General features: G+C 27.2%; 2 protein-coding genes across 2 annotated transcripts; one reads left to right on the top strand and one right to left on the bottom strand.

Moving 5' to 3' along the window:
• Positions 1-136: 136 nt before the first annotated feature.
• LOC126838859 (ubiquitin-protein ligase E3B) lies at positions 137-8,173 on the bottom strand. Its single transcript, XM_050573623.1, has 19 exons — positions 7,976-8,173; positions 7,728-7,896; positions 7,540-7,671; positions 5,826-6,156; positions 5,575-5,763; positions 5,271-5,465; positions 4,839-5,125; positions 4,625-4,770; positions 4,353-4,524; positions 3,902-4,020; positions 3,671-3,843; positions 3,472-3,611; positions 3,262-3,398; positions 3,039-3,202; positions 2,697-2,959; positions 1,362-1,491; positions 1,131-1,295; positions 947-1,058; positions 137-880 (listed from the first exon to the last, which is right to left on the bottom strand). The coding sequence occupies exons 2-19, from the start codon at positions 7,883-7,885 to the stop codon at positions 708-710; spliced, it is 3,186 nt and encodes a 1,061-aa protein (XP_050429580.1). The 5' UTR covers positions 7,886-7,896; positions 7,976-8,173; the 3' UTR covers positions 137-707.
• A 161-nt stretch (positions 8,174-8,334) lies between these two features.
• On the top strand, positions 8,335-14,656 carry LOC126839084 (alpha-centractin). Its single transcript, XM_050574039.1, has 8 exons — positions 8,335-8,499; positions 11,130-11,194; positions 11,263-11,589; positions 11,661-11,804; positions 11,868-12,033; positions 12,446-12,619; positions 13,171-13,233; positions 13,910-14,656. Exons 1-8 carry the CDS (start codon positions 8,452-8,454, stop codon positions 14,051-14,053), a joined length of 1,131 nt encoding a protein of 376 aa, XP_050429996.1. The 5' UTR covers positions 8,335-8,451; the 3' UTR covers positions 14,054-14,656.
• Positions 14,657-25,065: the final 10,409 nt, after the last annotated feature.

Raw genomic sequence — 25,065 nt, 5'->3', positions numbered from 1 at the left:
AAGTATTGCACTATCATTACTACCAAATTCTAAAAATAAATAACATATATATAAGTAGATAAAAAAAAAAAATTAAAAAAGATGTACATAAAACACAGACAATTATAATAATATGAAAAACAATATAACTTAGGTACTAAAAGTCCTGGGTTAGAATAATTTTAAAATATACTTAGGTAAAATATACTAATGAAAATATTAATTTATTTTAAAAATAGGTAACCTATGCCAAGAAAAATCATCTTTCAAAAATGTTAAAGTCACATTAATTTTTATTTAAAAAATACACTATTAAAACCATAATTAAAATTTTTTTTTTCAAACATTAAAATGTGTTTTAATTATAATAAATAGAGTTTCACTGGTAAACATGATCATGTTACCTTGTCCCGATATTAAAATATTTATTAGTGTACATATGTATATATTTATTTAATATTTAGAATGTTTTATTACTTATTAAATTAAATTTACATTTACCTACTACTCATTACTTTCCACTTAATAGAATGTAATAATAAATACAAAGATAATAAAATATACTTACATCACAAAATAATAATTCGTAATTTTATAATAATTATGGTAGACTTATAAATACAGTAAATACTAAATATCATCTTTCATTAACACATTTCATTTGCATACAACATTGTTGGATGCATTACTAAGAAATATGTTCAGTCTACTCAATTAGAGTAACGTCATTAAGAAAGTTCAAATCCAGTGTTAGATGAGATTGCGTATCTGAGTTTATCCCTAAGAATACTTTTTTTTTGATAATTTGGTAGCTTAAGTAAGTTAAAACAAGTAGAGGAAGAAGGCAAACGAAGTTGTGGATCCTTTTTACGGATAGTAAAAAATCCACGAATAACACTAGCTAAAAAAACAAAAAAATTATACAACTTTTTTGTCAATAATCAATGTTGCGTTTTAATTAACTTACCAATTGTGTCACCTGTATCTTCATCATCTCCCACTTCTACACATCTTATAGAAAAAGGTGGTTCTAAATGAGCAAATCCAAGTAGAGGTGGTTTTGAACAACTTGTCACAAACTAATAAAATAAAGTAATAGCTCTATAATGTTTTTGTTTGGTTTTACTAATAAATAATCAATAGCCCCATACTTTCAGGAAAAGAGCTCGTTCGTTTTCTGTAAAATCTTTTTGTAAGACTTCCCATAACCATAATATTACACGATGAGAGTCATGAAATCCTCCATAATACTGTGTATGTTTTCTTAGGTCATGCAGATTAATCGGCGCGTTGTCACCAGAAATTAATTTTTGAAGCTGTTATAAGTTATACGTTGAAATATAACATTAAAAAATCACCAACTTTGTTGTATTGTAACATACCTCTGGTGTAGAAAATAAGGCTAACCAATCTGGATTTATAATAGATCTAAAGCCTTTAATAAATGCTGACGTCTGTGCTTTAATTTGTGTATGCATAACATAATGTGCCATCAAGTGAACATAGTTAATTCTAAAAATAAAAAGAAGATATATCATAGATGCCTTGTCACCAGCCCTTTTTAATGTAGCATTAGAATCAGTTATGAAAAACACCTTGGCTGGAGCAACAGGAATCAAAATAAGAAATGACCAGCAATTGGTAGTAGCAGGATATGCAGTTGATGTTATAATAATGGCGGAGTGTGAAGAAGACCTAATGAGAACTACGAGCAAATTCATAGAGAGGATGAAAAAATTGGATTAATGATAAATGAGGGAAAAAACAAAGTACATGATAGTGAGACATAATCGTGAATTAAGACAGTTTGAAGTGCACAATTATAATTTTGAAAGGGTGGCAAACTTCAAATATTTAGGAGTAAACATCAATGAAAACGCTGATAGCCACGAAGAAATAAACTACGATTAGTAGCAGTAAATAAATGCTACTTTGGACTAATAACCCTATTTAAGTCAAAGATGCTATCATGGATAACGAAAATAACATTGTACAAAGTTCTGGTGAGATCGGAGCGCTGTATGCTTGTGAATGGGCAACAACAAAGATACATGGGATGAGCATGTATGGAGACCAAAAGGCCCCACTGGGTTGGCCACAAGAGGAGACCAGATAAAAAGGCCAAGAGGATGGGCCAGACAGCAATGGAGAGATAGGATCACCAAAGATACATTTCGGTTGGAAGTGAACAATGGAGAGGAACTGGCTCACGATAGGGATGAGAATAATCTGACGACATACAATGCATTTTACTCAAGCTTTGATGGTTTTAGTGCAAAAACACGTACAATAAAAATTGTATTATCAATATAAATTTGTGTTTTAGCTTTATTCGCAAAAAAATGCTTATTAAGTCCTCCATAATAAATAGGTGGTCTTCTAAAGCCCTCACCTGGAGATCAAAACGGTATTTTTTTGGGAAATTAAAAAAAAATTAGTTATAATTGCGAGGCAGTAGGTGAAAGCAAAAAGACCAACCATTAGTTTTTTTAACCTTGACTTAATATAGATAATTTTCATAGGAATATATATATCAGAGTAGTTTTAATATAAAATGAATACAATTTGAAATAAAAAAAAATGTTTTCTTCTTAGTTCTTTGCCTTATCCTCAAACAAATGGAGTATATTTAACCTCAAAACTATGACAGAATAGTTATCGATAAATCAATCGGTAAATCAATAAATAATGATTTCATTGGAATATTTTAATATTACTTGTTTTGGTTGGTAACTGAGATCATTCTTCCACCAGGTACTAGATCATGTGTAATTAACTGCCCAAGATGGTTGTTTACTACTGAAAATGTTAGATCTAATTCTGAAACGTCACTCTGATAATGTTTAACAGACGTCAAATTTCTATACAAATCATTGTCCAATGATGGTAACTCATCCATTGAACTATACAGTAGTTCCTGGCTTTGTCCAAGTAGTTGACTCAAAAAGAATGATGCAAAAGGAACATCAACTACAATACCCTATAAAGACAATAGTTTTTAAATATATTATTTATCAAATATCAAACAATTATTCCTAAGCGTAATTTTGAATTATTACTTCATATACAGCTTTTCCAAGAATTCGGCCAACAAATTCAAATAAGTTTAAATGATTTTCTTGAATGTTTGATGAAGGCGATGGATATAATCTTTGTTCTTCTGTTGTACGAAATAAGTTTAGAGAAGGATCAAATACTTTTTTGATTGTCTCTTCAAGAAATTCTACAATATTCCAATTTGATTAAAAAAAAAATTGACTGCTTTAAATTTTTATTATAAACCTTTAAAAACTCCGTCTTGATCAATTCCTGCTTCATCTAGTCCTTGTTCGTTAATGAATTTTACCCTTATTACACCTTTAAAACTTTTCTGAGACATTTCCGAAACATACAAATAACCATCTTCAATAATTCTATTCCTATAATTTTTGTTTAAAAAATATGGTTAAAATATAGTTTTTAAGGGATAATATTACGTTAATGTTGTGCTACCGTCGTATAGTAATAATTGTAGGATGAAGGGCATCATATTGGCTTACACCTAAAGCAGATTTGTCAGCAGCAACATATTTTCTAAAAAGTCTTACACGTAGTTCATGTGATATTATATGCGGCATTTCTTGGATTAGTATCTGAAATAAATTGTGTTTTAATAAATAACTTAACAATGCACAAGCAATAATATAAATACCGAGTGTGATTTACGGCCTTTGTTGAGTTCATTGAAAAATGTAGATGCTTTGAGATCATTTATTAACCAATGATTATTTGGAGTAAAAGATCTACGACAATCTCTTCTGTAGAGTACCATTAGTAGAGTATGGCAAGAACGAAATAAACTATTGGCTCCCATATCTTGAATACCTAAAACAAAGAACAATTACTTTATATAACTATTTCTATATTGTAATGACAGTCATACCAAATAGATTTTGAGATATTCCTTTGTAGAGAAAGAAGTTTAAGAAACTTGACATTAATATGTAATCACGTAATATGAATGGTTTTTGTTGTTCGTACATTTCTATATCGTCAAGAATGCTAAAATATTAAAAATATGGACACATTTTATCAACAATATACAATTTCACCATTTATGTTAACTAATTGATTTCAGTAGTTGTTCTTTATATATGATAGTGCAGTTGCATACTTTACTTGAGTTATTTTTTTAATTTTTATATCAACAATATTTTTTACTATTTAGTTATAACTGAAAATGTAAATCAAATAGAACAAAGTGCAATTATCACCCAATTTGTAATACACATTGACACTAAGCTACAAGCTACCACTGCTTGATTTAGATTTACTGATTAATAATACAATAATACCTTTTTACTAAATAATTCTTAGTTTTAAACAGAACTTACGTAATATAATGTGACATACAATCACAAAACAAATGTAGCATACGCAGTTCGCTCGAAATACAATTTTTATCATACTCCAAAATATTTAATAAATTCTTAAGACCACAATGGGAATCTAGAAAAGCTAGATACCTCCAAAGTAAATATAATGTATCTTCATGATAGCATAAACCTGAAATATTTGGTTACAAAAGCAAATTAAAAAAATATTTTGTGAAATATAAATCACAAGTACATAATATATCATAATACATCATGTACATTTTAAATACCTGTAATAATATCTAGTCTTAGCTGTGTTATTGTTTTAAGACAAGTAAAATATAAGTTGCAAGCAGCTACTACTCTACTTCCATGAATATCAGTTAGTTTTGAACTTGATTGATTTGTATTTGATGGCCTCAAATCCAACGCTTTCCTATACATTATAGATTTTATAATTCATGCATTGTAATTATTCTTAATTTTTTTAAATAAAGGCCGTACTTAATTAATGTTAATGGGTTGTTTGTTTTAGGTGGAGGTGATGGTACTTGCTGATGATCAGGAACAGACATTAAAGCTTTAACTAAATTAAAACGTAAGAGCTTTGTGCACAATTTACCACACCACAATAATATTAGTTGGTTTTTCAAAGGAGGGACATTAGGAGAACATGGGCATTTTGAATTTGCTGTAAACCATCCAAGTTCTGGATGCCAAACGCTTGATACGGTAGAGTGTTTTTTAGTAACATGTACTCTGATCGTTTCTAAAAATAATGTCAAACCAACCTTAAAAATAATAAAACATCAAATATTAGTTTTGGTTAATTAATAAATGTATTCCCAATGGGAAAAAGTTAACTAAAGAAGTATTTAAAATTTTATTTGAAAAAAGATTTAATACTTACACTATATAATGTAATTAAATACTTACCACAAACAAAGGAATACAATTATTTTCAAATTCATTAGTTTCAGCACTGAGTTCAGCCAGTTGGATAATATTAGCAATTAATGATAAACACCAACTTGGTTGTATTGATTGAAATATTTCATTACACTTAGACTGATCATTTACCAACTGCAAAATCTTTTCAAGTAGATTACCAGATTGAAATGTTACAATAAACTAAAAACAAACAAATTATATATCTAAATATTTTTTTAAAATTTTAATATAACACAGCCAATAAAAATTACAAAAAACTATGAGAATTATGGGAATAATATACACTTACTTTTGATGAGAAAGTTACTATATTCTCAATCAATAATGGTACTGAGTATATTTCAACTACAAATATTTGTAAAACATTAGTAGAAAAATTACTTAAAACTAAACACCGCCAACATATAGTAATAATTGCAGACATTGAAACTGGCTTTAAAAAAATCTTAATTCCAAGTAATCCGTTAATCAACAGTGTCTAAAAAAATATTAGCTTATTTTATTCAATTATTAAAAAAAAAATGTTAGAATCTGCGTTACCTGCATAATATTGAATACATTTTTACATAATAAGTGAGCCACTAAGTTTTCAGTTAATCGTTCTAATCCAGGTTTTAAGTTTTGCAAATTTTTATTTGAGTGTATAGCACACCACATTGATGTTGATGTAAAGGAAACTATCATATGCAGTAATGTGTATAACAATGATGATTCATCTAACGTCTTTGGTTGAAGATTGGATAAATATAGAAGACATATTGATAGAATTTCTTTTACATGATTTATCCAATTGACTGCATGATCTTTTGACAAAGCTACCGATACATAACTTAGTTTTAGAGATTCACTTTCAAGACTACGAATAATATATCTAAAAAAAAAATGTTTGTATTTGTTAAAATGGGCTGTCTTTATTTTAATCAACATTTCATTTCATGCTGACAATTTAAACCTATTATAGGCTAGGTTGACTTTTTATCACTGACGTCTATTTTTTAACAGACAGATAATTGTTTAAGAGGATGCCACCCCGTCCATTTCTAAGGAGTAATGAATGGAGAATTTTTCCAAAAACTATGTATACTTATTAATACAGTAATGAGGATACTTTGTTGATTGCCATTTTTTTTGTCAGTCTATCACAGTCATTTCTAAATTACAATTTTTTTCTCATCAAAACTACTTAGCGCAGATTAATTTTTCTCAGGCTTCATATATAGTTAAGGAAAGAAATTCATACAAATTATACATGACAAAATTATCTGTGCTCCAGCATTCAAATTTTTTTAATATACCTAATACAACCAACGCTATATCATTTTTAAAAAATTCCTTTCTTAATTAATTAATTATTCATTAACTGGTTGAAATATTTTAAAAAAGGGCCATGGAAGAGCACAAACAATATTGTTGTCTATATTATGTAAAAATTTGGTTTCTTAGTTTTGATTACAGTCTTTGTAAAATTAATCCACGCAAGGCAGGTTTTTTAAGAAAATAACGGATATGTGACGTCCTCTTAAAGTGATTCATGTACAAGTATAAAAAAAAACCTTTTGAGTTGACAATTTGAATAGTATTCATACAGTTTAAGTCCAATGATTTGTATTCAAATTTTAGACTTGTGATCCCAATCAAAATAAAATGTGTGTGATAAAAGTAATGAAAACTATTGCAAAATAACACAAGTTATATTTATGTTGTTTTCCATGAAATGTATAAGCAATTAATCAAGGTTTTTTTTTGATAATATGATTACTTTAATGAAACTAAGGTAGTTAATAATATTAAAAACTATAATAAAAGGAAACAAAAAGTGAAAACTGTCATAAATCTAATATTTAAATTGGGAAATCAGTTTTCTTGTCTACCTAATTGATATCAACAAATGTTTTATTGTTATATAGCATAACATCTACTAGGGGGCAAAAAGGTTGGGTTTATACCTTAAGGTTTTTAAATTTCAATTATAAAAATTTATATTTTTACTTTTTTAAATTGTAACGCAGAAGTAATTTTTAAAAAACTAAATAAAAAATTGGTCTAATGGATAAATAAAAAAAAAATTTTGATTGTGAAAAAAAGCGTAAAAGCTAGAAAATTAGAATAGAATATTAAGACAAAAGAGAAATATTAAACACCTTAATACAATTTTAATATTTTTAATGTATACTTGTATTTAAAAAAAATAATTTGGACAAACTAAAACATATAGAAATTAAGTTTGCAATGTTTTATTAATAAATTAACATACTTGCAAAATTTTTCAAATCTTTGTTTATCTCGTTTCTGATTCAATTGGCTTAAAAATTTTTTACCAATTAAATATACATTGATTGCTGGTTTTAATTCATCTATATTACTAAAAGCATCATCAAATTGTTGCCTAAAAAAATCATTATTATTAGCTGATTATATATTAAGTTACTTATATAGACTAACAATACGAGATTATGAGTTCTTCTTCGAACGAGCCATCCTCTGACTATTGACTGGACAATTATAACAGATTGTTCTCGTTTACGATCATTTGCTCGTTCTACTCTCGCAGCTCTTGTTTGTTCAATGAATTGTGTTTTTGAATGTTCTCCAAACATCATTTTGGTAAAAACTAAAAATATTTCAAAATAAATTATACATTAAATGTAGGAAGACATAATATTATTATAGACATTTGTTTAGCTACTTACATTAATTACAATAAAAGTTTATTACACCTTACATTTTGTACTATTTCACTATATAAAAAAATAAATGAGAAATAATCTGCAATTTTTGTGACACAAAATGTAGTTACTTGCTAGGTTTTTTAAGCTTATTTTATTATTATTTAATAATAAATTGAATTTTTAACACAGACAATAATCTATACCCTATGGGTGATCGAAAAAATGCAATTTTAATTTTTAAAAAAAATTTCTTATCAACTATCATATTTTGTCTTTTTGTTATTAATTATTATCCTATCGTCACTTGTGCAAAATGATAGGTAAGCCGGTCAAGTTGGCAATGTTTGTTAGGTTATGGTTTTTAAATGCTTCTTATCAAACCCAGAAAGGATAAATTATAAAAAAATATCGTTTCATAAGATCATTTTAATTTTAGAAATTTATTTAATTGTAAGTTATATACATATTTAATTATACATCTATCGGAATAACCTGCCATGGAAACCTATGATGTTATTGTCAATCAACCTGTTGTAATTGACAATGTAAGTAGTCGTCACCTTTCAAGTTAAATATGCTTCTTATTTAATAAATATGAGTATAAATACTTAAAATATTTCCTTATTTTTAATTATCTAGCATATATTAAAAAATTAACAAACTATAGTACTTTTTGTAGAGCTATTCGAATTTTGATAGTATCAAATTTTCTTAGGTAAATAAAATTTGCTAAAACAAAAAGTAGCTAGGTAGAACTTATTAATATGATAATATCAGTTGTATTTAATTTTGCTCTATTAAACAAAATAGTTCTTGTTTGTGGAAATCAACTGCATTTACTAATAATATATTTAATGAATTATCATTTTTAAACTTTGTTTATGTTGTTTAGTTTTAGTTTTTTGTATGTAATCATGATTATTTTTTACCTAGACAGCTAAGTGACATACTACTCCATTTACTCCATTGAAGATTGTTTTAGAGCAAAATCATGCCTTACGGGATGTTTCTGATACTTCATAAATGGCCAGTTTCCATCACTTTTTTTTTGTTTATTTGAAACAAGATTTTTTTAGTCTTCATTGATCTACGATTATAAACATTTTAGTTCTATATGATAATAAACATTTAAATATTATGTTCTAAAATATAAGTCTTCCTCTTTCAAGAAAAGAAAAAAAAATTAATGATATCGGAAAACTATATTAAGTATGAGAGTTTTTCGTGTAATTTAGTCATTTTTCACCATTAAAATGGTTATTATACATAGAAAAAATTATAAACACAAAAAGTAATAACCTGAAGCTTGTACAAATTAACCTATAAATAAGTTGAAATTGTGTAAACTGTGACCCACGGTGTCAGGTGAACTGAACCCGTTACCTCTATTACTAATTCAATTAAAATGTTTATTTATTTATTCGAATGCCATATCTATACACAGTAACATAATAATACAAAACAAAACATTTTATAAGTTGGCGAATAAAACATTAATGAATAAGAGTATTAAGTTAATTGTTTGGATCGCAATCTTAATTTAATCTTTAGTTTTATATCTAAATTTTTCAATCACTCAGTAGTTTCTACTGAAACTTCATTGACACCCTTTGTGCCCATGGGGAACTTTTGACTAGGGTACTCATCTATGTGCTGTATGGTTTGTATTAGAGCTGAGACCTCGAATCAAATTTTTCTTTATTTGAATAATTGAATAATACTATTCGTATGAAAATAATTTGAATATTCGAATAGTAATCGAATAATTCGAATAGCAATCAAGTAATTCAAATATTCGAATTTTCGAATATTTTGTCAAATTTATGTTTTTTGTAATTATATATCTTTATAAATTGTTAAAATCTTATTTGTTGTAATAAGTAATAATATTTATTTTGTCAAAAGAATAATTCGTTATAATTATATTTATTTTGTTAAAAAATTATTAAAAATTGATCAAAGACACCTTAGTTGTCTCTTAATTATTTTTTTTTTAATCTAATTAATCCTGCAAAAAAATGATAAAATATTCGAATATTCGAAAAATCAGATCGAATATTCGAATAACCCATCGAATAACGAATATTCGTGCGAATAAAGTATTCGAATATTCGAATAGTCCCCCACTAGTTTGTATGTAATCACTACAACCATATTTTGGGTCTTCTTTCATGTTCCACTTGGACAGTATGTACTCACATCTACATATCACTCTTCGATAGGATAATCCACTCTTGTCTAGGTAGTTTGAATACTTTGTTTTGCAAACTCTTTGTGTTAGGTCTGCTATTAGTTCTTGTTCATCATTGCTGCATCAGACCACGATTTTCTTCATTCCTCCATCTTACAGAAGTGTGATTGTATTAGTTTCCTAGTGTGTTCACAGTAGTGTAAAATTAGCAAACACCGGCAACCAGGGTAATGCTTTAGATTTTTAACCACTCCACTTATTATCCTCATTGCATTAAAAAATTTTTTTTTTAATTTTGGATTATTTACTAAAATTGTGATTTTAAAAATAAAATAATCAATCTTTTTTTGAGTTTGACTTTGGAAATAATAAAAAAATGTATATTTAATAATTAAAATTACTATGAAACCATATTAGTTGAGCTTAGATTTTATATATTATTATATCAAACGATAGAGTAACTCCTTGGGATTTGAACAAAACTGTCAGATTCAGAGAATATTGAATAGTTTTAGAGTTGTGCAAATGAATGAAAAATGTCTAAAATGTATATTAAATAGTGTTGAATGACTTGTTTTACTTTACAGAATGACCCTAAATTTTAATAAACTTATTTATTTACTATAAAGATTAATTTTTAGTGGTGGGCGCTGTGATACTTTGCTGTGAAATATGCTAGTGCGATCATTGCTGTTTTTAGAGAATGTTATTAATTAAAATTAAAATTAAATGAATTAAGCATTCATTTTGATAAATGAATGTTTTATTGCTCAATTTGATTTTAGATGCCATATATTGTTTACTTTTCTTTATAAATTCGTAATAAAATTATTATAAACAAAAGTAACCAGAAACTGTATGTTTTTAGTTAGAATTTATTTCAAAAAGAATACTAAGCCAATATTATATTGCCTTATTCTTTCATGTTTTTTTAAAAAACATATTTAATAAAAAAATTCTGTATAAAATTAAATTGTGTTTTAGGGATCTGGAGCTATTAAAGCTGGTTTTGCTGGTGAACAAACTCCAAAATGTTGTTTCCCTAATTAGTAAGTATTATTTTAATGGGTTTATACATTTTATCAAATTTAACTAAGTCGTTAATGTTTACTTGTAGTATCGGAAGACCAAAGCACGTGAGAGTAATGGCTGGAGCTTTAGAAGGAGATACGTTTATTGGTCCAAAAGCTGAAGAGCACCGAGGTCTTCTTTATATAAAGTATCCAATTGAGCATGGAATTGTAACTGATTGGAATGATATGGAACGAATATGGCAGTACATATATGGTAGTGATCAACTTCAAACATTTTCTGAAGAGCATCCTGTTCTGTTAACAGAAGCTCCTTTAAATCCACGTAGAAATCGTGAGAGAGCTGCAGAAATATTTTTTGAAACATTTAACGTACCAGCATTTTATGTTTCCATTCAAGCCGTTCTCAGTTTGTATGTTATTGTAGCACATTAATTCAATTCATTAACTTTTTAAACTCATAATTTATATTATATTTACATAGATATGCTACTGGAAGAACAACAGGAGTAGTTTTAGATTCCGGCGATGGAATTACGCATACAGTTCCAATTTATGAAGGTTTTGCCATGAAACATGGTATTATAAGATTAGATCTGGCTGGTCGTGATATATCACGATACCTCAAGTAAGTAATAGTTTGTAATCATAAGACCATGATTTTTAATTAACATTATTTGTTTAAAATTAGATTATTACTAAGGAAAGAAGGTCTTAATTTCTCTACGTCAGCTGAATTTGAAGTTGTTAGAGCAATTAAAGAAAAAGCTTGTTATGTAGCTTTAAGCCCAGTAAAAGAAGAAACTTCGGAAAGCAATATATATCAATACATGTTACCCGATGGAAACAAAGTCGATGTAATTGATCTATGATTATTTTTATTTAATAATATGAGTTACACAAAAGGGAGTTGTAACGGTCTTTGTGTTTTGGCATGCATTTTTATATATCAATTATCTAGTGTGCAGTAAAATTTTTGAAAATAGTACCTCTTGTCTATTTGAAATTCACTTTCTCACTATTTCTAAATTTCAACTTAACATTTATTGTTTTTTAATTGAAATTAGTAGAAAACCACAAAAATTTGTTTTAGAATTTCACTAATTCCAAATAATTGGGATTAGTCTATAATATGAAGTTTAATAATAATAGCTCATTTGAATGTGCTTTATATAAAAATGTTGCCTAGGCACAAATAATTAAAAATAAGCCGTAAGCAATTTCTACAATATGGTAAATACTATAATAATTACTTAAAAATCCAAATAGATTGGGCCTGCTCGTTTCCGTGCCCCTGAAGTGTTGTTTCATCCAGATCTTATCGGAGAAGAATGTGAAGGTCTCCATGAAGCTTTAGTTTATTCTATACAAAAGTCTGATTTAGATGTACGGAAAAAATTATACCAAAGTATTGTTCTTGCTGGAGGTTCAACTCTACTATCCGTAAGTATACATAAAGTTTTATTATTAGAATGCAATTAGCAAAATATTTATAATACATCAATACATATTTTACAATAGAAAAATATATGTAAAATTACTAAAATGTAAAATTATTGTCAATTTCTAGGCAACAAAATGGGAGTGACTACTTTTTTGTAAATATTAACTTTTTATCATATTGGAGTAAACTAAAAAATTGTCCATAGATTATTTTATCTTAAGTATTGATATAATTATTGTGAATGTTGTTTATAATTGAATAGGCTACAAAAAAAGTTAAGCCATAAGTTAGCTCAATGAAACATGTCTCAGATGAATTTTGAACGCATGAGAAAACTGCTTAATACGTAATTTTCTTTTGGTTCAAGTGATATTCAGCCTTGACAGGTTAAGCGTCTATATATCTTAAAAAATACATATATTTTTATATTGTCAATTTATTTATTAATGCATTTTTAATTAAGTATGAAACTATTTTGCTTTTAATATATATATATATTTTTAAGTAAATAGTACTTATATATATATATATATATATATATTTTTTTTAGGGATTTGGTGATAGACTGTTGTCAGAAATAAAGAAACTGGCACCTAAAAACATGAAATTAAAGGTAAAACAAATAGTTTACATTATAACCTAATAATTCCATATTATGGCATTATTTCAAAAAAATTTTTAATTATTTAATTTTTCAAAGTAAAAAGTGAATAATTAGGGATTGAAAGCGGGCAGTTTTTAAGAAGTTTTATATTGGCAATATTTAAGAAAAAAAGTGGTTTTAATAAATTTTGACTATGTTAATTAATTTTTTGGTTAACTCTTATTTTAAGTTTCAAGGTGTAATTTTTAATTTATATAATTTTTTCTATGAGTAAAAGCAATTTTGATTTATTTTAGACCTAAAAGCCTGACAAAATTAAGTTTACTTAGGGTGATCAGATTGCAATTTTGCCAAGAAGTATGAGTTCTTTGACTATTTTATTAGGTTATGTAGGAAACCGAATTTTTATTTAAAAAATGCAGTTTCTTATGTAAATTTAACTTGAAATTTGTTTAATATTTAAAAAAAAAATAGTTAGCGAATGTTTTGACTTCTTTCTCAAAATTATCTTTGTCAACAAGAAGCCCCTTTTTGCTTTTAGCATCACATAATTAATTGACATGTTACCATATTACAGCTGCTCAACGTTTTTGATTTAAACAAAACTTGTTAGAACCACATTCATTTTATATTTATCATAATTCCATATTACAAAAAAAACATTGATTTTATTGGATTGTTAAAGATTTTAGCACCTCAAGAACGCTTGTATACTACGTGGATCGGAGGATCAATTCTGGCCTCGTTGGGTACTTTTAGAAGGATGTGGGTGTCAAAACGAGAGTTCTTCGAAGAGGGTGCACGCGTGATACACAGAAAAACAATGTAACTCGGCAAATGCATTTCACAAGTATGATCATCTTTGGATGTTGGTCTGCATTTTTAATATACCATACACCTTATTATGTGTGTATGTTTTTACTTTAAATTTATGATTTAAATCATGATCGTTCCCCACAATATTCCAAGATCAGCGTTTTTGTTCATATAGCGTAAACCGACAGGTTAATATAGGTGTATGAGTTCTTTGTTTTGATAATATTATTATTAATTTTTTTGTTTCGCTTTTAATTTTATTAATAAGTTTATAATTTATATATTAAATAGTTATTAGGATTAACCTATTTAAATGTTAAAGTATTATAATATTAACTTTACATAAATGCTAAAAAAAAAAAAATATTTTTTACTACAGTTCGGTGATAAACGCACTCAACAAAATTTCTGCTTTGTGTTGTCAATTGGCAGCCTGTAAATATTATTAGTCGTATTCACTGATAATAAAATATATTTTTACTTTAACTGATCTTATTAAAAATAGAAGAATGGTTGAAAGTCAAATACCAACTTTTTGTTTTTAAACATAATATTATATATATAAACTTTGTGCAACATAATATGCTGATAATAAAACAATATTATTTTTATATTATGCCGTTTTAGTGTCTTTTGTTGTGTTATAACTTAAAAGTTACATTACAACTAACACATAGTTGTTGTAATCTGTTTCGAAGAACATCGTATTATACATGATTCTAGATGTATTTATTTAAAATCCTCAGTCTACGGCCATATATTACTTAGTCTTTTTTTATTTTTTTTTGGCAACTTAGGGCAAACTTAGCTGTTGGTTGATTTGTTTGTTTTTTTTTTGTTTGGTTGGTTTTGTGTATGTGGTGGAACATGGTATGGGTTGCCCTTAAAAATCACGGGTGGTCACCCATCCGGGATCAAGCAGCAACGGACATGACTTAATCTCGAGGGCCGCGTGACGATTGACCACTGCGTCACACCTACCTACCTAGGTCTTTGTTGTAAAAAGTTTTAGCTTTAGTGGTTACTGTTGTCACACAACATATATTTTTCTATTCGAACCGGTTTTTTTTATGGACTTGCATCCGAGTATTATGTTAACTATAATCGTAAGTTTTATTAAAAATCATTACCAATGATCACAAGTCATCACAAATGTACTTTATGATTTTTTTAGAATGGAACATGCTTTAGCTTTGGCCCCCCAGCCCGAAAACGATACTAAATAGCGACACTAAATTGCAATACTATAGTAGCGCGCCTACTTTAAACGTATAATAACATATTATGTACAATGCCATCGAAATAATAACGAGTCGTCGTCGTCATGAAAACGATTGGACAGAACATACAATTAAGACTATACTATCATCATAAATCGCAAGGAGATTATAGATCAGAAATAATCACTATTCAGGAGCCAGCAGGCCAAAGCTTTAAGCGTTAGGCTTTAAGTAGACTGTAACTTTTTTTTAAATTTAAATTTGGATCTTTTAAAATTGGTTTGAAATGTTGTGAACGTCAAACTATTTAGATTTAAGAAAATGATTAGTTTGCGAGAAATGGAAATATCAAATCATATAATGCATGTTGCATTCATTCAACCGTAATTAATAATGGTTTATTAATAATTGAATGATCATATTGTTAGTGAGTAAAAACGGAATAACGAGGACAATACACAGCTTTTTAATGATAAATACAAATTATATTCAATCGCAGTTTATGATAATCAATTATTGTACGTTACGTAAATAAAGTGCATATTATGTTTAAGTTTATATATAAAAAAATCAACCTCTAAGAAGCTCTAAAAATATTTGATGCCTTATTTAGGGTGAAATTAATATGTTTTAGTTAATAAATTAACTCTTTAATGTGCGAGGTTAGCATATTAACCACTTTCGTTTTAACCCTTTAGGGGTGGTGGTTTTAGTAGATAACCACATATATATTTTTTTTGGGGGGGGCTTTGGCTTGTGATGATTACATAAAATAGTCAACTAAACACACCATTTAGAGCTTACTTATTATTTTGATTTCTCACTTGTATAGTTGTATCATATATTTTTTTATCCTAACATTTTGTTGATTTTATCATTTTTAACTAGCTTCTCGTGGGTCTTTTTTTGTGACACATTTCATGTTCCTCAAAGATTTGAGACCTAAATAATGTATTTCAATACAATATAATAATTTTAAATTATACCTTATGAAGTTAATATAGGCTCGTAAACTTTTATTATTGAATAGATAAATAATAAACAACAATTAATGACTACCAAATAATATTATAATGACTATTCACGATTTTGTTATTTATTTATAAATTATTCAATAATTATTATTATTATTTTTTTTTTTTGTTATAATAAGGGCCTCGATTTCTTGGGCCATACAGTATACTCAATAACTATTATTCGTGAACTATTCGAGTTATTCAAAAAATCAGTTATCTAATTCATTTTCACTTTGCTTATTATAATATACTGATTGTTTTCTATTATAACTTCGTAATAGTAGTATTGTATGTATTTCCTTTGTTAGGCGACCAAACGATTTATGCAAATAACGAGTGATTCATTCATTCATTTGTGGTTTGGTTAATCGTTTCATCGTCACGGCGTGTGTGTGTGTATTAGTATTTTAAAACTGGTTTAAAATATTGTTAACTTTAAATTATTTGTAGGTAAGAAAATGAATAGGTTGTGAGAAATGGAAATATTATTTTCTTACATGATATAAAGTAAAATGCATTTCGCATTCAGCTAGCCGTAATTAATGATGTTTTATTAAATTTCTTGATGAATATGTTCACGAGTAAAAACTGAATAATGTGGAAAATACACGGTTTTTTAATAATGTTTAATTTAAATATCATAATTACATTAACGGGCACTCTATTAAAAATAATATTCTATCGCAGTTTATCATAATTATTCGTATATATTACTATATGTTTTAATATCAATATTAATTACATAGTATTATTTCTATTATTACTTCGTAATAGTAGGTATAAAAAAAAATAGTATTGTATGTTTTTTCGTCGTACCCATCAGGCGACGGAATGATTCATGCAAATAACGAATGATTCATTCATTCATTCATTCAGTTATTCGTTTTATCGTCACGATGTGTGTTGTATTTCCCCCTCCTTCTTATAGTGTATTACTATACCTAGCAAACCGGCGAAGACGAACACGATGTGTCTCGATGGATGACGTCACCCGTTCATTTCTTGGAATCCGGAAGGAAGTTAATAATACTATTAATTATTGTACGGCTTACAAGTTACAACTCGAGCACCACAACATATATATATATATATATATTCTAATGTCGAGTGTTCATCATTGACGCCTAGAGTCAATAATTGTCACTCTGACTGCGGCGTCTATCCTCTATCTCGCGATAATGAGTACTTCCGATCATCAGAAATGGAATTGTTTAAGAGTGTACATCCGATGTACACTCATTGCCAATAATTGTAAATCAGTAACAGCGATTCTGTTTCAACGACGTCATCGATACACGAGTGCTTAGAATTTCTGCTTTGAACACAAAAAGTTCACTCTTTAACAATATAATATATTTAACTCTCATAATTGTCCCTGTCACGAGTTATCTAATAAAGACAGAACCGTGAAACCTTTTTTAATATGTATAAACATGCGTCTCGACGATTCTCACAGTCGTGAGATCATTTTTCGATTATGAAAAACCCCAGACATATTTGCTTGCAGAAAAAACTTATCGTTCTGATCAAAAAATGAAAACCGAAATTCGCCATCTCTCGTGCAAGAGTTTCTGGTCTAAAAGGGTTTTTTGCTACCTAAAAATGTTCAGGTTATTTTTTTTAATTTAGTATATATTTAAGTAGTATTTATTTAAATGTACATTAGATAATTAATTTTATTCCTATTAACTAATTTTTATAAGGGAATCGATTTACATCGTGATTGACGGAAATACAAAAATTAAAGAATTATTTTAACCAAAAATAACTGTAAATTTGGGGTCTGGGAACTTGTTTTTTACTACCTTAACGTTGGAGGAAAAATAGATTCAAGGAAATTATTATTTCTATAAAATTCATCATTTTATTTACTAGTTTAAAATTAAAAAAAAAATACTTTACTAAAAATATGGGAGAGTTTTCTTAGCTTTATACAGGCTTTATATTTCTAACACACAATTGATAACATTGTAAGAGATACTCGCTAAAAAATTACTTATTGTTAGTGAGGTATTATATTTCAACAATAATAATATCGTATAGTACTTCAAAAGTGTAAAACATGAAAACTGATATAGGTTCAGTAAAAGTTAACTCACCTAATTTAGAGAAATGTACGAGTACTTAAAGAAATCGTGGGGGGGGGGGGTGAAGGAAAATATCCCGCCAATGCATATTTTTAAATGGTAGGCTATACAGTATAAAATATGTTCGAATTTGCGTTACATTAAGCTGTATGTTTGTTATTGCCGTATTTTAAGATTTATTTATACATCAAGGTGGTGCTTATGCACAACTGTGACCTCATGAATCTAGAAATCACAAATACAACACAAATAATGATAAATATTTTTTTTATTTCTTGAAAGTTTCAATTTGCTGCCAAAATGCAAAAAAAAAAAATGTTGAACAAGCAACTGAAAATAATGATATCAAAAAGAGAACTTTTTAAAAAGGAATTGTTTATATTATTATATTTGAATTGGTTTTTAATATCTAGCACAGGTGGCTATTCATATTTAAAAAAACGAATAGACACATAGTATCTATTATACTTATTATTGGTACAAATAGTATTTTTATAGTTTTTTTTAAATTATTTTTTTAAAATTTTATCGAGAGTAATTAATTTTTTGGTACATATTTTTGTTCTCAGTTGGTATTTAAACTATGAATATAATGTAAATTTTAGATTCCATTTTAATATTGAACAGTTTATTTTGTATTCATTGTTTAAAGTACTAATTAAGAATAAAAATATGTACCAAAGATTTAATTACAATAAAAAAATATTCAAACAAATAAATACAAATATACGGTGTGTCTATTAGTTTTTAAAAATGAAGACCAACTCAAATGTAATATAAACACACCATTATAAATATATTTTATGTTTTAATATCGATAATGTGATTTCTGTTTAATCCCCTTAATCCCTAAAATGTCATGGATCTTATAAGTAATATTTGCTGTCATCCAGGCAAAGAGAAGGCACTTTTTCTTCGGTAAAATTATTGTATTTTGGTAGTTGAAACATAGTGACATGTGAAACTTAGTAACACTAACTTATTTAAAAACTTTACTTAACATTAATAGTTGAAGATCCGATTTCTGTTTATTGACATTGTGATTGCGGCAAGGCAACAAAAACAATGACTGCATTTCCCAGTGTCCTAGTGCAAAAATATCTACAGCCACCAGAAAATCCTAAAGAATGAGTCACTGTCAAAATACGTCTACACAGTGCACGTCATTGACGAAGACTATCATAATAATATTATGATTTGTCTACACTAATACACATATATGTAAGACTGGAGAGTGGAGTACATATATATTACCATTGATTATAAATATTATAGATAGCCCACCGAGACAAATTTAAGTTCTGGACGTCGACACGGGATTGGCGCTAGTAGTATCAATTTCATTGAAAACGGTACTATTAGCGCCTGTCCCGTGTCGACGTCCAGAACTGAAATTTGTTTCAGTGGGCTATCTATAATATTTACAATCAAAGATATTACCTATACCAATACCGAAGCCCTCTGTTAGAAAATTACATTTTAAACGATGATAAAGAAGAAGTCTGCAAAAATAAATATTTAATTCAAGAAGTTATCATTAGTTGTTTTGTATCAAACATTGCAACGTCTACAATATCGTTGTGGATAAACCGTAAACGATAAAATGTATGATTTATCTATTGTATAAGGATCGCTTTATACGACAATATTTAATTGTTTATTATAATAACCAGTGTCTATTCTAGTGTCTAAAGTTATTTGATCGAATCTATGATCGACAAATAGTAACTGATTATTACAGAATTATTAATGAAAAAACGCATCCACATCACCCACTTAGAATTATTAAAACGATAATTTATAATAAAACGTATACAATTCATTATCGCATGCGTCAATTAACCAGACAAGATAATACAATTTACCCAAAATATTATGACATAACTTTGTGACGCGTTTTAGTTTCTTCGCTGGTATTTCTCTTTTACAGCATTAATACTTTTTACAGTTTTTTCTACTATTACACTTTTTCAGTAACTTTTACAACAAATATACTAAATCTATATTATACATAATTATTTAATGTTATAATACAATTAAGAAAGAAATAGAAAAAAGATATTAGAAAAATAGGTCAACGCCATAATTCCCAGTTTTCCAAACAAAATAATTTCCTTAAACTTACCTCTTCTTATTTGAGTTGACTTAAAAAATATTATTGTTTCGTAATAAATTAATATTACGTTTATCATATTAAAATAAAACAAAAACAATCATATTTATTAAACAGTTCACTGAAGAATGATAATATTTATGTTTAAGGAAAACAAATTACCATTTTGAACATATGCTGATCCATCAGACTTCTTTAGACTTTGGACCTAAGCCGAATCGATGTAAATATTGTTTTTCAATTTATATCGACTCAAAAATTGTACCTAGATTTGTATTAAAAACAATTTTATAGTACAGTATCAACTCGCTCTTTTTCAATTCTCAATTGACTTATTGTAGTGTACGCAGTATACAACTTCAATATGTTAAAACTTTCTTTTTACTTTTTCTAATCTGTAATAGATCCGTTTTGGAATCCCAAATACAATGGTAAAATTAATAATTTAAAAATGAAATTAATAATTCATTTTACAATTTATCAAACAAAACCAGTATTAGTTGTATTATATTTATGAGTAAGCATTACATACACACACGAGTCTTCAGATTAATTTTGTTTCTTAACTACTAAATTATTTGTATAAGTCCTGCGTCTATTTATTGTATATTACTGTATTGTTGTTATTCATGTATAACGAACACGCTATTTTGCATTGTTTTTATTGTATTATTTTACTTTACATATTTTAAACTTAAAGTATAATTAAATTATAAAAAATTATGTTATTACGTCTTATTATTATTATTATTTACCACATTCTTTGATTTTCACAAAGATTACGACGACGTCTTGAATGAGTCATTCAATATAACTTATCGTAAAATTTCAGTTTTGCATAGATTCGAACAACATTGATCAGTCTAGTACTTGGACACCGTTGTATTTTAATACAAACATCACTTGACAACCACCTTCAAAATATAAAAAAATAAACATTTGTTACCGTACGATTATTTTCTAGCGTGTCATTTTGTAGAATAACGATGTTACACACTGTACATTACTGTGTTCTGCAGTATTAGCACAGTAAACAGACAATATTTTATAAATGTGAACATATTACCTATACATATTTAACGATTACGTATTATTATTATTATTAAAAAATCAGTGAAACATCGGCAACACTGAATATCTCATTTTTATCAACTTTACAGGAGAGCAAAATAAACTGTTTCAATTTATATTTTGCAAATTATTACCATGCTATCGTAAATCTGAGCCCACTAGTCGATTCCCCGTTAAATTTTGAATAAAACAGTTTTTGCTAATTGAGTTCTGACAAAATATAAGATATTCGGTGATGCCGTTTAAGCGACATTCTTATTTTGAACTACTGCATTGAAAGTTTTAAATTGCTAACATAAATTCGATTTAATGTGAATATAATTTGTCGCCACTTCTTAGTGGTGTTAATTACTTTATATTTGAAATACAGAATATTATATCTAAAAATTAGTCAATTAGAAAATATTTTAAACGAAATGTTTTAAAATTTACAGTGCAATTATTGTGTAATTTTCTTATTGTCGACAAAATTCTGTCCTTATGTATGGTCGGATAAGCTTTTAATTTTTTTTTTTTATAAATGTGGTCTATCTAGTTTCGAAACAAAATCGGACTTAACTAGTTATTGTCCTAAAAGTTGTAATGTTTTTAGGTTTTAAGTAAAATCTGAAAAAAGAAATGTTATTTTTTTGGGGGTTATTTTGAACGTGAGGAAGGAAAAGATAGAAAAATTAATTAATTCGCACCTGCACATTTTTTAATACAATTCAGCCTCTTGCTAAACTAACTTTATTAATAAAACTTCAACTAGTTTAAAATTATATATATATATATATCAATTGGTGAGAACCTGTCAAAATATGACGTCTCAGTTGAAACATAAAACTGAGTTTCATTCAATGTTATATTATCCTTGATTTTAAGCCTTAAGGTGATGAACGTGAAAACCTTTAAGCTATATTTGCTCAATAATATTATAGCTCGATATCTCTCTTTTATAATGCCATTACACACAAAGATACTTAAGTATTATTATCTGTTGGATAACTTTGTATACTGTTAACTCCTAAAAAATACAAAACAAGTTTTAAATTTTGAAAAACGTAGCAAATTTCTCTTAAAATTATTAATTTGTTTAAAACCAAAATTATATTAAAAATATTATTGCGATATTTCTGAAATATTCATTTTATACTTTCCTATTTAATATGTATTTTAATATATTGATCATTCCATTAATATAATTATTACCTATTATTGTTTATTTATTTAACGGGTATGATGTCTAATAGTATAGACTACAGTTGTACAAATAAAACGTATTAATAAAGATATAATTTATAATAATCAAAATGAGGTGCTCGTTATAAATAACAGTTAAACAGTTTTGTTAAAGAAAAATGAAGTGATAACCATTTAAACTACACGGGAAGTGACGGTAATGGAGTTAGTCCTCTTAAGCCTTTTTTCACTGTATGGAAATATAACATCTCCGATTTCATGGCTAAAAAATAATTTGTATTAACTGCTGTACTTAAAAGAATATTAAGGGTGTATAGTTGGGACACAGGTCGTTATTTGACGGGGTGTGTGCTAACGTTAACTCTTATTAATGGCGATGGCGCTAATTTTTTTTTTTATTATTTTCTTTTTTTTACGTCAAAGTTTAGTAGGTTGATCTAGATTGGGTCATGAGCTGTTTCATTAAAAAAAAAAACATAAGCAAATGTCGTTTCTTGAGAAATCTTTTAATAGACGTGTGGTGTTCTCTATATACAACTAGACCGATGACTAACATTTACTATGTATCACTATGGGTTGTCGTAGGGTTATAAATCCGTCTACATGTGTTATTGATGAGTTTTGACTACTAAATTAGTTTTGTGGTAATTTGTATTTTCTAAATTAATGATGTCTGATATGAAAATAGTTAGTCGGCAATAGGCTGTCGGTAAGAAAAAGAAATTCAAATCTAAATTTTCTATCAACAATCTCAAAATTGACAAGCTTACATTATTACATTATATTTACTTAATATGTAATTTTATATAACAACGTACAAATGTAACTCTATAATCAGACTCTGTAACTCTGTATTTTTAATTTTATATTTGTATAACAAATATATTTTACAGGGTGATCATATTATCGTGTACCACTTAATATCTCATAGAGTTTAATAAAAATATTATTTTTTCATAGTGTTTTTATACAATGTAAACACAATTTTTTATATTTGTTTTTTGTTTTTACCCCCCTTTAAAACTAATTATTTTTATAACATCCAAAATTGTTAGTTCAATATTATCAATTTAAAAGGTTAATGAAATGTATGCGGGTCCGTTTAAGTTTCATAAGTTGATGTATATTAAAATAATTAATTTGGGAAGGGGTAGTAGGAAGTAGGAACATAACCATTTGTGAAAATTTAGATCACATTATAAACACTATGGAAAATAAAATTCATTATTAATTAAATCCAATAAGATAATGAGTGGTTCACAATAAAATAATCACCTGACACCTTGTATACCAGACAGTCCTAAGAAAAAGTGATTGCTTTATTAAATTAAATTAAATTAAATTCTAGATCTAAGACCCAAGGTAAATAATTCATATACTTGTAGTTTGGTATAAATATGGTAGCTTTGCCGATTTGAAATTGAGGTCTCAGAACTTAATACTTGTTACATGTTAAATGGGTGCATTTTTAGGTAGAAGGAATAAAAATGGCAAGTATAATATCTGTTTTTTAAACATTTAAAACACAATCATTAAGTTTTTAGTGTCTTGGACGTCTAATTTTTATTTTTTGCAGTTTTAACTATGGAGAATTTAAAAACAATGGATTACCTTTTTTTCTAAAAATAAATATTAAGATGTGTATGTCTTAACGCTAACGTCTTTCATTATTATTTTAAACTAAATACTTGACCTTAACCTTTAAAGTTGTGCCAACATTTTTCTCTGTGAGTAAGCTTGATTTAATGTTTGCTTTTATGCTGCCAAATATTTGTTATCTAATCTAAGTAGCCGAGCATCTGTAACTTTAAGTAATTTACTTAAGTTTGTATGAACCTAGTAATAAAAATAGTCATACAATGATGTTGAAATTAAAACTATATACAAACCTGAATAGATTTAAATGGACAGAACAAATTAAATCATACTAATAGTAGTACGTAATAATAAACTTTATAACAACTCGATAAAAAAAATATTCTTATTGCGTCTTTTTAGTACCGACATAATGTTGTGAATTTTAAAAAGTCAAGTATGTAATTTCAACAATATCTGTTAACAGTTAAATTAACTAAAATGCCTTAATGGAAAGTGAAAAATATTTATGCTCATTTGTCAAAAGTTGCTTAATTTTAGATCTAAGACCCAGGGTAAATAATGTATATATTTAATATAATATGACAATTTGACACATTTACATACATTTTATATGTAAAGTTGCTAGATCATCGTTATACACCTCATATACAATAATTGGCCACGGAACTAAGATAGTATGTATAAAAAAAATGGGTTCTAAAATAATTAATAGTTTATTGATAAGTAACCATTAGTGT

This window comes from Adelges cooleyi, unplaced genomic scaffold (assembly GCF_023614345.1).
Source record: "Adelges cooleyi isolate 19-005CV unplaced genomic scaffold, UGA_ACOO_1.1 ACOO_flye_CR_arks_rails_tigmint_CR_PRNA_30, whole genome shotgun sequence".
Classification (NCBI taxonomy): Eukaryota; Metazoa; Arthropoda; class Insecta; order Hemiptera; family Adelgidae; genus Adelges; species Adelges cooleyi.
This window is presented reverse-complemented; position numbering and strand designations above follow the sequence as displayed.